This window comes from Camellia sinensis, chromosome 15 (assembly GCF_055761805.1).
Source record: "Camellia sinensis isolate YWXY chromosome 15, ASM5576180v1, whole genome shotgun sequence".
Taxonomy (NCBI): domain Eukaryota; kingdom Viridiplantae; phylum Streptophyta; class Magnoliopsida; order Ericales; family Theaceae; genus Camellia; species Camellia sinensis.
Genome location: NC_138975.1, coordinates 23,450,008 through 23,465,706, shown reverse-complemented (window position 1 = coordinate 23,465,706; position 15,699 = coordinate 23,450,008). Strand labels below are relative to the sequence as shown.

Here is a 15,699-nt window from a genome sequence, read left to right as displayed (position 1 = left end):
AGAAGTACTATACACACAAAAAATAAATAAATAATATAAATAAATAAATAAAATGTGAAAATAAAATAAATTTGAGAGTAGTTTTTAATAGTTTTGCTACTAGGAAAAGTTTTATTGATATGAGAAATAAGTTGAAGATCACCTGTATAGGTAATCCAATGCCGACTCTAGTTTTAACATCAAGTATGATACTTTTCCTATATGGTGAACTGCTAGTCTCCTTGCTGTACTGGTTTACTGTATGGTGAACTGTTCTGGTTTCTGATTTCACGTAGGCTCTGTTGTTTTGAACTGCCATTCTGGTGTTGCTGCTATTTGAGGTGTTTTGTTTGCCTCAGTTTTGGTGTGGCCTCAACTGTTGGCCTTGTCTGGTTCTGCTAATCCAGCTTCTGCTTATTCTGGTTTCCTTATCTATCTGTGCTGTTCTCTGTTTGATTTGTGGGTGGCTGTTCTTTGTTTGATCTGTTATTTGGGGGCTGTTATTTAGATGCCATTGTAGTGCTCTTGTAGTTTGGTTATAAGTTGGAATGTTCATCAATTTTCCCAAGAAAACATGCATGGAATTCTTTGAAGCCCAAATTCTGTTGTGCCAATGTTCTTTTTAAGGATATTTTTTGGCTTATCGGATGCCACTGCCAGTGTTATGTCAAGGCCATGCTTCCATAGCACTTTTTGTTGTCTCAGTAATATCAGATGCCTGCTCTGCATAAGTATAAATACCAAACATTCAAATTCTAGGAACTTTTCTACGTATAAATAATTTATGTTAAGCAAGAATTATAACCAAAGTCATAGTTGTTTTCATTTATAATTACTCACTTTATGATATATAACTTCATGTAACTATAACATATTGATTGATGTTGGCTCAAATCATTTGGAAAATCCACTCCCACATTTTTATTATATTTTGAATTTTTTTGGAAAATAATAAGCTAGCACAAAAGAAGAAGAAAATTATGTGAATGTGCTTTGCTTTCTATAACGTTGAAACCATCATATTTCCTTAATGTTATGTTTGGATCATAGATTTAGCTAGGGATTTGGAAATGGAAAGGGAAAGGGAAAGGGAAAGGGAAAATGTGTGTTGAATGTAATTATAAGAACATTTGTTTATTTAATTTTTTTTTGTATATATTTTTATTTAATTTTTTGTTGAAGTGATCAAACGGTTGGTTGTGGTACATTTGTTTAAGTGTTTATTTATGTAATGGTTATTGAGACTTTGAACAAAGGTAGTAGACTTTCATCTTTGTTATTGTTTATGCAGTTTGTTAATGTCAAAAGATGTGCAAAATAATATTTTCCGTACATAGATTCTTTGTTTTCTCCCCACAATCATTAATTTCCTTACGTATTGTCTTCTTTACTGAGTCTATTTCAATGTTCTGTTTTTGTTTGTTATAGGTCCTCAATTTCTCCATCTTAACGTAGAAGTAAAGCTATACCTCCTCCATCCCTTCGTCTCTAGCGGTTGCATTAGCAGGTGTGTTTTTTAATTTATTTGCTTTTAATTAATAGCAGGGCACTGGCGGGTGTGCTATTTTATTTATTTGTGCTGTCTTTTTTTTATTTATTTGTTTATTTTAATTGATAGCAGGGCACTGGCGGGTGTGCTATTTTATTTATGTGTGCTGTCTTTTATTTATTTATTTGTTTCTTTTAATTGATAGCAGGGCACTGGCGGGTGTGCTATTTTATTTATTTGTTTATTTTAATTGATAGCAGGGCACTGGTGGGTGTGCTATTTTATTTATTTGTGCTGTCTTTTTTATTTATTTGTTTATTTTAATTGATAGCAGGGCATTGGTAGGTGTGCTACTGAATTTATTTGTGCTGTCTTTTTTATTTATTTGTTTATTTTAATTGATAGCAGGGCACTGGCAGGTGTGCTTTTATTTTGTTTGTTTATTTTAATTGATAGTAGGATACTTGCGGGTGTACTATCTTTTTTTTAGAGGGAGATGATGTCACAAGAGAAAGATTGAATTCATTTTTGGTTGAACTCAAATTTGTTGAATGACATGTAAATGTCTGGAAATTCTGAACTGATACTTTTGCTTCCCACCCACGACAAAAATAAACATAATTTTGAGGGACTAGAGAAATGTACATGTTTGAAAAGAAAGAACTCTAGGGCAAATACATCACAAGAGAGTCTGGTTCAAGTAAATTCATTAATTTTGATAGACATTTGAAAATTCTATACTGAGATTTTTGCCTACAGCCACCCATCACAGACGAAGCATGAATCCTCTAGAGTGTTTATTTTATTTTACTTTCAAGTGATTCTACATATATAATAATTGCTTCCAAAATTGTGTTGTAAGTAGTAGAGAGAATAAGGTATGGAGGGGATGTAAAATGAGACGACAAATAGTTGTAGTCCTATTTAAACCCTCTTTAGGGATAATAAACGAGCTGAACAGTTGATTGTTATAACTTGCTTTGATAACTTTAGCGAATTTTAAAATTTGTTCAACTTTGGTTCGTTAAATTTTCGAGTCAATATCAAATGAGTTTTTCTCAAGCCGACCTGAAGTAGTTTGGTAGTTTTAGATTAATCAAACAGAGCCGAACAAGTAATTAACTATTCAAGTTTGACTTATTTACTTAACGAACTGAGCTCGAACGAGTTTTTAATGCGCTGAACAAAAGTCGAGCTCAAGTTGTTTGGTTCGTTTATCACTCCTAAAGTTGTTGAAAAAGTTGCCAATGGTTGGCGGATGGCGATAGCTGGCAACAATGGTTGGTAGCGGTAAGGTGGGAAGAATAGTGCATAAAACAAATCAAGCTTGGTTAGTGTATGTTCATGAAGATGGTTAGTGTATGTTAGCGCAAAATAACCACATATACAAAAGATACTATAATAGTTAGTTCCAAACCTTTGGGATTTCAGGAACAACATTACCCCCAAGTTGATCAAGTAAATTATCAAATAGTTGATACAAGTAAAAGAAAAGTAAGAAACAAACACTATTTGTTACACATATATCAAATATGTTTTGAGACACAATCATTTAGTTTACTTCATCGAGATTGTCATGAATATTATTGTCAACGTTGTTGTCAGTTGACGATGGCTTCAATTGTGGTCTTTTCTTCTTTACATCAAATTTCACAAAAGGTGTACGCAACCACTGACTGGCTTTGCAATTCTGGGTCCCTCGAGTCTGAGGACCACGAACAACACTACATGATGATGACATTGTTACAGCATTCATTTCGACTGCCTTTGTATCGCTCTTTTTTGTGCGCAATCACCCCTTTTGTGGAATAGAAAGTTGTTCATTATTTAATGCTTTCCCACCAACCAATTTGGCTCGTTTCTTTGCAACTGCCTTTGTATTTGGTGGTGTGAGGATTGGTTTTTTTTTTCTCAAATGCAAAGTTTCCATTGGTTTTTTGTCATTCATATTCCTTATCTCATCCTCATCTACAAACTTCGGGGAATTGGCTGCAACCTTTTCGATACCACTATCATCGAGACCAACCATTTCAATGTCAATTCGATGCTCCTCATGTAGTTTTCTTGGTGGTGTTTTAACATGTCCACCATCAACTGGAATGCGTCGTTCTAACAACTTAAGAATTTGACCAACTTGGTTCTCCATTTTGACCAGTCGCTGCTCCGCAAGTAGTTTGCTTGGTGGTGTTTTAACTTGTTCTCCATCAACTGGCATGTGTTTTTCTAACAACTCAAGAATTTTTTCAACTTGATTCTCCACTTTGGTTAGACGTTTCTCATCCTCATCTTGCCTTGTGTCCTTGTGGCCTTGGACCAAAAGGGCATGAATTTCAATGACTTGTTTCTCAACTTTAGCCAATCGGGAGTCATCATTCTTGTCAATTCTTCCCTGGCTAAGAGTTACTGCATTGGACTTTTCACCAATGTTAGGCAAAGCCACCTATTCACAGATATACAATAACTTGTTAATGTCACAGGTGTAATGTAAATTGAGCTATAATTATAAAAAGTCATGTGTTGTAAATATTTACCTCAACATTTAAATATCCTCCCAAAGCTTTAATTTGATTCAAACCCTGCTTAATTTCTGAATTGCCCCAATAGGATAAGCGAGGAATGGAGTTGGAAGTAGCCACCAACTCCCTTTTGCGAGCAAATTGTTCCAAGTAAAATAACTACATGGGAAAAAAAAATAAAAAAAAGAAGTCATTTTAATGTGTGTTAGACAATATACAATAAAAAATAATAGATGAAATAATTACACATCAAGGGGAAGTACCATTAGAAGAAGCAAACAGCCGCACATAGCAGACCGCTCTTTGACCTTGGCAATAGCAATGCGGTCGACAAGAAAATCAAGGGTGTGCTTTGCCCAATTGAATTGACTGATGGACTCAACATTTTTAACCATTTTAATGAATGATTGGTGTACGCCTGCCTTTGTGGTGGGGCACAAGAGGGCTCCAATGATGTATAAGACAAATTTCCTTTTAAATTCAGTTCCAGCATCTTTTGTTTCAAGCAGATAAGATTTCAAAGATGTGAACGGAACAAATTTATTCTTCATCGCAAGTTGATCACATAGGTTTGTAATTTCATCTACGGACTCTGTTAACTTCACAGGTAGACCATTGGAAGGTAATCCCATCAACTCATGAACATCTTCTACGGTGAGAAGCATTCGAAGACCGTGGACATTCAATGAATGAGTTGAAGGATCAAAGTTCTGAACTAACCAATGACACAAGTCATGATCTATGTGCGTGCACTTAAGGCTTAGGATGCCATGAAACCCCATATCACTCACTGCTTGTTGTTGTGCTTTGTCCAACCTTCTAATAATCTTACAAATTGATGTAAGCTCAATCCGGGTTTGAATTTTTACTTTTGAAGGCTTTTGTTGGACCACAGTTTTTAATTGGGCATATTGTTCAGATTGCAGCTTTCCCATTTGAATATACTTATTTTTTTCTTCTTCAGGAAGTTGATTCCATTTGTCTCCAATATCCTACATTACATGCATAAATTCATATGAACAATTACATACAAGCTTACAAGTACAAAAGGAATACTACAAACAACAAGAATACGTTGCACTTACCTTCACGTCTACTTTCATTTGGGTTTTTTTTTAACTCCATTGATTGTTCTTGGCTATAAACATATGAAAATGAATATAAGAATTCGTATAATGGAAAATATATAACTACATACAAATAGATATTAACGAAATACCAAAAGAAAATGAATGGAGTGATCGGGCGCTTTGGAGGATCAGTCGGCTTATCCATTAGGCTTCAATCAGAATTCCTTGTAAAGAAAGACAAGAAAAATAAACTCATAATATCTTTGATTAGGAAAAAAAACAAACAAACAAAAATCTTAAAGGTTATAGTACATTCATCAAATGCACAACATGCACACATGAATGGATTTGTTTTATAATAATGTAGTTAACAAAGACTATGTTTCCAATGTAAAAAGGAAAGACACTAAAAAAAATTCTAATCATAAACAAAAAATGATACCCCAGTAGCTTAGGTCACATTACCAAAAAAAATAGATTAAAGAAGTTAATTTTTTTGGACAAAATTTGTAATTTGGTAAGGAAATTTTTTTGTCGCAAAAAGGAGCCAAATATTTTGGTACCATACGAATTGATAATAAAAACGACATTGTTTTTTATTTTAGTTTTGGGACTATTGTAGAAAAAAATAAAAAACGATGTCATAGTTATGTAGAGCTCCTTTGCTCCTTCAAGTCTCACTTTAGGTGTACAGTCAGAAGGTTGAATTTCTTTATTAACTGGTTTTACTTGCTTTGGTTTTAGCTATGTTGTGGTTCACTTTCCCATATTTTATCTTGCTAATTTTTTTTTTATTCTCTGCATGGGTTTGGGGATGGCTTGAACCACATAAAGCACTTGAAAATTATAAATGTTTAGGAAAGCAATTTGTTTTTTAGAATACAAAATACAAGAAATTAGAAAATGGGAGAATGATTTGATATAGTTGTATTCAGTAATATACATACACTAACTAAAGATTTGATGCACTAAGGACCCTTGCATACTGCTATACCCACTGCCACTCACAATTGAATCTTGGGTTGTGAATAGAGCTTCTCTTGTATTAATGCTATGCTTGTTATTTGATTTTATTATTTATATTTATTCTGTCATTGATACTTTAGATTCATAATAAATAATACTAATATATGAGCACTACTACAAAATTGGTTAAAGGTCACAATTTTTAACTTTGACCTTATACTTTTAGTCTTAGTTTTTTTTTTTAATACAAAAACTATGATGAATGAGGGTGTGACTGTACAAGTTATATCATAAATATTTTGCTTTTTAATTTGGCCATCACGCATACCATATAATTTAAATATATTGAAGCATAGAGGACCTTGTAGGAAAAAATATGTACCTGTCAAAGAAGTATTTCAGCAACAACACAACCAGCAAACCAAAAGTCAATAGCTGTGGTGTACTCCGTTAATCGAAATATAAGCACAGATGTAAGAGGTATTGGCCTCTCCTTTTACCTGCCAAAAATAAGGAATGAAGCATTTCAACCAAAACACAAAACTAAGGGAGAGGGGAAAAAATTAAAAGACATAAACCAACATGTCAAAACTTTAAAAATTCCAAAATGAAGTTGTTATTTGTAAAAGAGTTAATGAGGTGGTGGGAAAATAGCATATATGAAAGGGCATCATTAGTGATGAAAAAATGTAAAATAATTACAATTACATATGAGGGTTTATAGAACTCTAATAAGTATATAGCATATTAATTAGGATACATGTTAGAGTGTAAATCCTTTGGAAATTAGGCCAAATGTTATAATTTGCATATGGTACACATCTCAAAAGGGGTGTAGTAGCATGACCATACATACCACACATAAACCCATATAAACTCTAGTTTGGAATGAATCAATAAATCAAAGACCCCAAAAACAGAAGAACAATAATTTTTTAAAGGCATTTTTCTGTTTCATGTATCTTCATGCTCTTGTAGAAAAAGCAATAAACAACAAAGAAGGTGGGGGGGAAGAAAAGAAAAAGAAAAATAAGAAGTAAATTAATAATTTAGTGTCTTTGAAGTTTGAGGGTTTTGAATGAAAATAGGTTTTTCTCGAATCAAGTAATTTTGATAGTTTTTTAATTATTTAATGGAAAATCAAGATGTGTGTATTTGCTAGTTCGATATGCGGTCAGATGTGTTATTTGACATGAATGTTGGAGGTAATCCTATCATCACTCTATTTCAATCCAGATGATTTTTTATTTTTTTATATTTTCTTTATTAATTTGCTTGTGTTTATCATTATTACTTACCTTCTATTGAAGCAAAAAAAAAAAAAAAAAAAAAAAAGAAAGAAAGAAAGAAAGAAAAAGAAAAAGAAGCCAAGGATGGTTGCTAATCCTGCTAGGAAGAGTGAGAGTAACTAAGTTGGAAGTGGGAGGGGTTTATCGAAGGTCATTATCTTTTGTTGTGCTTTTTGTTGCTCTTTCATTCCTTATGGTCACCTTGGAGGATTAAGCTATCTCTCTCTCTCTCTCTCTCTCTCTCTCTCTCTCTACTTGGGTGATAAAATAAATAAATTAGACCATGTAATGCCAAAGGGATGGCAATGAGGGGAAGTAATGAAGGCGGCGGTGGTGGAGGTGGCAATGATGGGTTGACTAGGGATTTCTTACGTCTTAGAACAATCTCTCATAGGGGGTTTCCAAACATGGCTGGGCTTGATCATATGATAGTAGTTATGACTAATATGGTATTGGTTATGATATAAAATCATATAAGTTCATAACTAAATGTATGGTACATCTAAATGTACCATAGCATCACCCGTGATGTGATGAGAAACCTCCATTTAATGATTGTTATCAATAAAAAATTGCAACGTCTAGTGAAATTGAAAGTTTAACCCCTGAAAAAACAGTAATCACTATCATCCACCTGTAATTCATTAATTGCAGAGTCTAGAAAGAGGAGCGCATAAACCGATAATATTCTCTGTGCTGCAAATTCTCTTTCTCGCATCGCAGCAGCTTTTTTTTGGGTTTCACTTTTTGGTGCCTCTGTTTTTTTACTGGGTTTGGAGCCAATTCTTGTCGGTTGGCTCTTCTCTTCTCTTTTGGTTAATAAAAAGAATAAAACCAAACCAAACACACCACACAATTCATATATATATATATATATATATACTGACACTAGTGTATCAATTCAATTCAAGCCCACTTCTTATTTCTGTAGAAGACTATTGTTTTATCAATACTGGGTTTGGGTTTTCAAAGCTTGTTTATATCGAAATACTCATCTGGGTTTTATTCTCTATCAATAAAACAATTTATTCTCTATCAAATTTCCCAATATATTCCTTGTAATTTAATTAAATTAATTATTATTATTATTTTATTTTTTTTGTGGGTTTCTCTGTTATTTACATATAATTCTTAGAATTTCAATGGTATGGTATGTTTAACAGAGGTGCATAATGGCCAATGGGAGATTAGGACAATGGTTGCAAATGCTAGTTTGTGTACTGATATTGCTCAAAACAGAAGGCTTCTATGTTGGCATAACTTATGTTCAGAATGCTGTTGCAAAAGGAGCAGGTTAAAATCTTCTTCATAATAAGCCAATTTAAATTTTTTTTACAATCTTGACTATAATGTGTTTGGGATTCTGATATTGTGCAGTTTGTTTGGATGGGTCTCCCCCGGCTTACCATCTTGATAAGGGGTTTGGAGCAGGAATTAACAATTGGTTGGTTCATTTTGAGGTTGGTCCTTCATTTACCATTTTGTTTTACAATACAAAAATGATTTGTTTGTTGTTAAGAAGATGATTGAAAAGAAAAATAAGAATTGTGAAATCATATAAGATACCCAATTTTCTGCAGTTTTATTGGAAATTGAATTGAGAACTGATTTTGATTTTTTTGAAATGCCAATTTTCTAGTGTATTTAGGACATGAAAATGTAGTCTGATAAGAGGAAGGGAAAATGTAATCTCTATTACACCCCTTGTTACTTGTCACTAAGTAGATTGATGGTGGAAGGAAATGAAGTTTGTACAAAGTGCTTACAATCCCTCCAGATATAAATGTAGAATATACATCTTTTGTCTATCTATTTGGGATGATAAAGTAGGAGCTTGAAATGTAGATTTAATGAATTTGGATCCATACCTGTTATATTAGCAACCTATATATATGTTTGCATATAAAATTTACTAAAATTAAAAACCGAAGAAAAAAATAGGAGCCAAATAGGGGTAGTTAATATCAATATGCTTCAAGAATTATATAGAAGCTTAGCTTCAAGGATTATATACTGTCTTATACCAGTATAGAGAACTAATTATAGAAGTATAGTAGTCTGTTGAATATTTTCTAAACTAACCGAGCAGGATGTCGAGCAGCCGAAGTGATGTCGCAGCCGGAGTGAACAACGGTAAGAGTGGTCAGAGTGATTCACGGGAGCTCTGATGAAGGCAAAAGCTGAGAGAGGAAAAAAAAATTCAAGAAGAAGTTAATAATACTTTTCCATATTTCTATAGATTGGTCTGTGCAGAAGTTAAAAAATTCAAGAAGAAGTTTAGCTTATTTTATGTTTGAATTCAAGTAAAAGAAAAGAAAAGAAAAGAAATTCTGCTGGAAAGAAATAATATTGAGATACATTTTTGCAGCCTGTTAATATTATAGATTTGAAATCTGTTAATATCAATAATGAAGGCTGCAAAAGAAATTCAAGTTAACACCATAAGAAATCTGCTGGAAATCTGCTAAAGTCTTGATAATGAAAACAGATATTAAAAATCTAATGCATTTCATACTTCACATTCCTTCTATTTAATAGATTTGTACACCATACTTTTGCTAGAAAGGAGTTTATTGTGGTAGCAAAATTTTAAGGTCTTAATCCAGACCTTGAACTGCAAACTACATTCTATTCAATTGGAAATTTACTCACAGAACCAGCAGTATAGAAGACAGTTTTCTTACCAATCAACAAAAGAACATAAAAAAGCTCATCAAGATAGCAAACATTGAAAGTATTTAAATAACAGCACATGTAAAGTACCACCTGGCCCCCTGGCCCAAGAATGCAAGGAGTTTTGGGCACAACTGGCGCTGCCAGGTGATTTTTGTAAAGTTTCCTATCAATGGTCATCCGTATAGGCAATTTTCAGACCATAAGTGTTTTGATTAATTTTTAATTTGATTCATTAAACCCAGAATTTCATCATAATGAAGTACTTAAAATTTAATCCTTTTTTTTTTTTTTTTTGTAGTTGAAGTGACATACTGCTCACAAAACAACATAAGGAAGTTAGGAAGAATTAGGATTCCGTAATGTTGCTTCTAGTCCAAAAGCTATAGGAGAGGAAAGGAAAGGAAGAAATAAGCTATAAGTGGCTATCAGTTCAAGTATGAAACACATTAGCTGAGTGAACAAACTGCTAAAGGAGTTCATCACAGCCAAACCGTATAGCTCAATAAAATCTGCAAACACCATAAAATCTGCAAAAATCTGCAAACCGTATAACTCAATAAGCATTCAAGATCCAATAAAATCTGCACACACCATAATAACTCAAATCTACACACACCATAATAGCTCAAAAATAAAATCTGCACACAATAAAATCTGCACACACCATAATAAAATCTGCACACAATAAAATCTGCACACACGGGTAATCCAAATCCAAACCGTATAACTCAAACCATATAACTCAAAAACACAAAAACAGAGCAAGGAAGATAGATGGCAGACACAGGGTATGGGGGAGACAGAGAGTAGATACTGATATAAACACAGACAAATCATCCATATGGCGGGAACACCCATTGATCTAAACCATCCATAAAAATTAATATCAGATATTCATTCTTCAGTTCTGAAATCAAAGTGGCACAGCTATTGGATATAGATTTTAATTTTCATTGAGAACCAAACTTAATATCAGATATTCAATAAGGGTTAGGGTTTTCAAATCAAAAGCCCTAATGTAAATGAAGTTTAGAGTTAGAAACAAACTTGAGCCACAGAAAATATCTCTTGGAAATATTCGATTTGAATGGAAGAAACTTTAGTTCTTGACGTCAAGAGAGTGAGAGGTTACACTGAGAGAATGGTGGTCCCGACGCCGACGGGGCTGGTGGTCTTCGGCAATGGCTGAAGCTCCAGCTATGGTGGAAGAGAGGAGGGAGGAGAAGAGAAGAGCAAGAGCAAGAGCACGAGCCAGAGAGGGAGGCCAACTGGCTTCGGGACTGTTGGACTACTCTGACTTTGCTCTGTTTGGTAACTGGGTACACCGATTGCCTAATTTAAGAGAAAAATTATTTAATAACTTAGTTATGACCTGGTTATGAAGTAATATGGCATAAGTAAATAATTGAATATAACTAAGTTATGAGTTAATATGGTGGTAGTTATGACTAATATGGTATAGGTTATGATATAAAATCATATAAGTTCATAACTAAATGTATGGTACATCTAAATGTACCATAGCATCACCCGCTCAGAACAAGTTATCATTGTCCTGAATGCCACTATGTTGCTTATCCTCATCGTATGGCATTTGAGGTATGTCTATATTCATTCAATTTTTATATATTGCGTTTTTATACTTTTTTTTAGTACAATTTATGCATCCTCTTCGTGTTTATATTCATTCAGTTTTTATAGTTTTTAAAGCTTGTCAACTGTAGGTTGGAAGGTAATTAGGAATGTAATTCGGGTAGGTTCGATTGGGTTGGGAGATTGTTCAATCTCAGCCCAAGTTGTGCTGAGATCTGCCTAGGCTCGTCCAAACTCGAATTGTAACCCGAGGTTGCCTGCCTAAGCCCGACCCAAGTTAAGCCTGAATTGTATATATATATTTTTGCAACTATATTATTAAATTATTAAAATTTGACTCTATTTATATTTTTTATATATATAGAATCATTAATACCATCAAAACAAATAATTTATATAATGTAAGAGAGATGTTGCTATAGTAGTCTTTATAATTTATGAGTGAAAATAATAAAAAAAAGATTTTATGTTATTTGTATATATAATATATATTCAATATGATTTAATAATCTAAATTACTTTAATATCATGTAATGGCTAATAATTTATATATATATATATATTTAATATTTATATATATCTAAATATGTATAATTCGGGCTTCGGGTTGCTCGAGCTGTTTGATGTCTTTGCTCAAACTCGTCTAAATTTAATTCTGGCTTTTGAATTTTTGCCCAAGCCCGTACCAAATTTGAAAATATCTTGTCCAAGTCCTTAAAAAATTCGGACTGGATTCGGATCGCTCGGGTGGAGCCCGTTCAAGTTGCACTCCTAAAGGTAATTGGTGGAGGTAATGGGTGGCGGGTGGTGAAAGATGATGAACAAGAAAAAATAAACTAAGAAATTATTTTATTTTATTTTTATTTTTTTGGGTGCTCAAGAAATTATTTTTAAAACTACTGAAAATACATTTCTTTTTGGACTGGGTTTCCCTCTTGTCCGTGATATTGTTAGGCCTATGGGGGCTCACCACATGCCCCGTTTTCATAATTTAAAATGTTCAATGTGTAGAACTCATCGAGTACTATACAGCTGTAAACAATCATATTGATCGAATATCGATAATTATGTGATCAAATCAATTTTGTATAAAAAAAAAATAAACGGTGAAAAAATAAACATTTGATAGAAATCTGATTCGATAAGATAGCTATTGATATCTGATCAACGTGATTTTTTATAGACATATAGTACTCGACGAGTTCTGCATATTGAACGGTTCGAATTATTGAAATGAGATCCGTTGTAGATCTCCATAGATCCAACAGTACCTTCAGTAGTTTTGAAAATAATTTCTTGGGCACCGAAAAAAAAGAAAAAGAAAATAATTGCTTAGTTTATTTTTTCTTGTTCACCATCTTTGGTCACTCCGCCACTCATCCCCTCTACCAGTTACCTACCAACCTACAATTGACAAGCTTTAATAAATTTCAGTCACTTTCACTTGTGACATGCAACATTTGTATTTTCGTTTATTTTTAAAATAATATTGTATATTAAATACTGTTTTTATTTTCATTTTTTAGAAGAAATATAAAGAAAACTCATTTATTATTATTGAATTCAGATTCTCTAGAGTGATTTTAATAAAGTGATTTTTGAATAATTTTTTAAATAGTTGAGATTTAATTTTACAAAAATTAATATAATAATACTTAACTGAACGGACAATAATATTGATAATCCCTCCAAAAAAAAGATATAACCTATACAAAAACTCCCTCTACCATAAATTTCTAAGGATTTGGACTCTTAACTCTAACTTTTATGCTTTGTCATTACATGTATAACTAGATTCTTTTTCTTTTTCTGTTTTGACCCCACAATCAATAACCAATTGGGTTAGTTGGGATTATAATACCAAAAGGAAAAAAGAAAAAAAAAAAGAGTCTTAAAATCTAAAGCAATAAGGTTAGTTGACATTTGATTTTCGACTCGGTTTCCTTAAAAAAAAATTTCCGTAGCATTTGGTGTCGTTTACTTTTTTTTATTTATATTTACAAAAATTTTATAAATTGATTTTTGTTTATTTTTTAGAAAAACATAAATTACAAAAGCATTTGATTTGAATAATATGTTTGAAAATTTTTAAAAACATAATTAAACTAAAAAATATGTTTGTATAAGCCTAAAATATTTATATTTATTTTTTTATTATTTAGGACAATGGGATCATACACATTATAATTGGAAAAAAAAATAATTGAAAAAAAAATTACTGTATTTGAAAAAAAAAAATTAATTGAAAAAAAAATTTATTAGTCAAATTTTTAAATTTCTATTTAAAAACCAACGTAAACTCATTTTTTGAGTTTACGTTTTTTCCTCAAATTTACAAACTGAGACAACCATTTATAAACCAAAGAAACTATAAATTTTTATGATAATTTTTTAAATTTTTATAAATATAAATTGAATTGGTTGGGGTTTTTGTTTTTGTTTGACTTTACATTCTCTGCAAATATCTCCCTTGTTTTACTGCTACCGTTAAGTAAAACTAAGGGGTTGTTTGGGATATTCTAAATAAGTATATTTTTTGACTTTTTATAAAAAGATGAGTAGAAAAGTAGAGATGATATGTTGATTAATATAACCTAAAAAAGATAAAAAGATAAAAAATATATACTTATTTAGTCTTTCGAAACAAGGCCTAAAAAAACTATCTTCCCCTATTATTGTTGTTGTTGGAGAGAGATGTCGACGACAGAGAATTTGAGACAGATGATGGAGATGGCGACGAAACATAGCATAATTGAGCATTTCAAGCAGAAGCATGGATTAAAAGCACTCAGTAGAGAGACACTGGAGGGAGATCATTGTATTGTGTGCCGACAAGATAAAGAGGACATCCTGGGTTGGCTCTACTACTGTTGTACTTCCGGCTGCAGTCTTCATTACTTCCACAAATCATGCTCTGAAATCCCACCGGTATTATTATATAAGCAACAACAACAAAAGCACAGCAACCACGACCACCACCACAATCACTTTCACCCTCAACACCCTCTCTTCCTTGCATATTCTATTGAGATTCCTTCACAAACATGTTGCAATGCTTGCGGGCGCGATTTTTATTTCGATCCTTTGGTATACATATGTTTGGAGTTGGAGTGTTCATTTATTCTGCACGTTACATGCTCTTTTCTGACCCCCACCACCACCACCACCAAAACCATCGAAGCTCAAGATCACCCCTACCAACCCAATCATCATCCCCACCCCTTAATTTTATGTGATCCTCCTAACATTTACAATTATAAATGCACTTGCTGTTGTCTACCTTTTGATACTCGTTCCCCTACTGTCTATGTATGCCTTGATTGCAATGCCTTGCTGCACAAATCATGTTCTGAATTGCCCTTCAAACTCGACCACCATCTCTTTCACCCCCTACATCCTCTCCTCCTCCGCCCAGTTTCCAGGGGCCATTTTGTTTGCTGGGCCTGTCACAGGTTACTGAAGGGCTTTCAATATCACTGTTCTCACTGCAATTTTTTCCTGGATGTTGCTTGTGCTTCTCTGCAGCCTACTACTCAAGGTTCTAAATCGCGGTATCGGGTAACGTAACGGTATCGATCGTGGAGTATCGATATCGGTAGTATGGATCGGTACGTATCGGGAAACGGGTGTCGCGGTGGTGAAATTTTAAAAATCATTTCAAAGGTTTTGCAACTTTTTCTTTCCTGTACCGGTCCGAACCGGTGAGTATCGGCCCGTCGCGGCTTGTGTAACGCTTACAAGCCGATACGTATCGGGACTCGGCTGATACTCCTGCGATTTTCAATCTCAGTGGTATATCGGCCTATATCCGTCGCGGTACTCCATTTTTCCGATACGTATCGGCCGATACGTAGCGTATCGGCTGATATTTAGAACTATGCTACTACTAGTATTAGTACTAGTGCTACTGAAAACAATGAAGAAGATGATCCAGATCACCAATTCACCCACTCCAATCCTTTGATTTTGTGCCACAATAAATATGATGAATTCCCAATTCCTTGCCATGTGTGTGAGCTTCCTTTAGGGGATTACGTCTATTTGTGCCCTACGTGCCATGTCTCGATCCACACATCATGTGAATTAAACACCCATTTCACCCACCGCACCCTCTAACCCTT

The 15,699-nt window shown here is 33.3% G+C and overlaps 1 protein-coding gene across 1 annotated transcript; it reads right to left on the bottom strand.

Moving 5' to 3' along the window:
- Nucleotides 1–2,853: 2,853 nt before the first annotated feature.
- Nucleotides 2,854–4,970, bottom strand: LOC145813426 (uncharacterized). The gene is made up of 3 exons (XM_082908833.1): nucleotides 4,248–4,970; nucleotides 4,000–4,143; nucleotides 2,854–3,908 (listed from the first exon to the last, which is right to left on the bottom strand). Exons 1-3 carry the CDS (start codon nucleotides 4,917–4,919, stop codon nucleotides 3,261–3,263), a joined length of 1,464 nt encoding a protein of 487 aa, XP_082764959.1. The 5' UTR covers nucleotides 4,920–4,970; the 3' UTR covers nucleotides 2,854–3,260.
- Nucleotides 4,971–15,699: the final 10,729 nt, after the last annotated feature.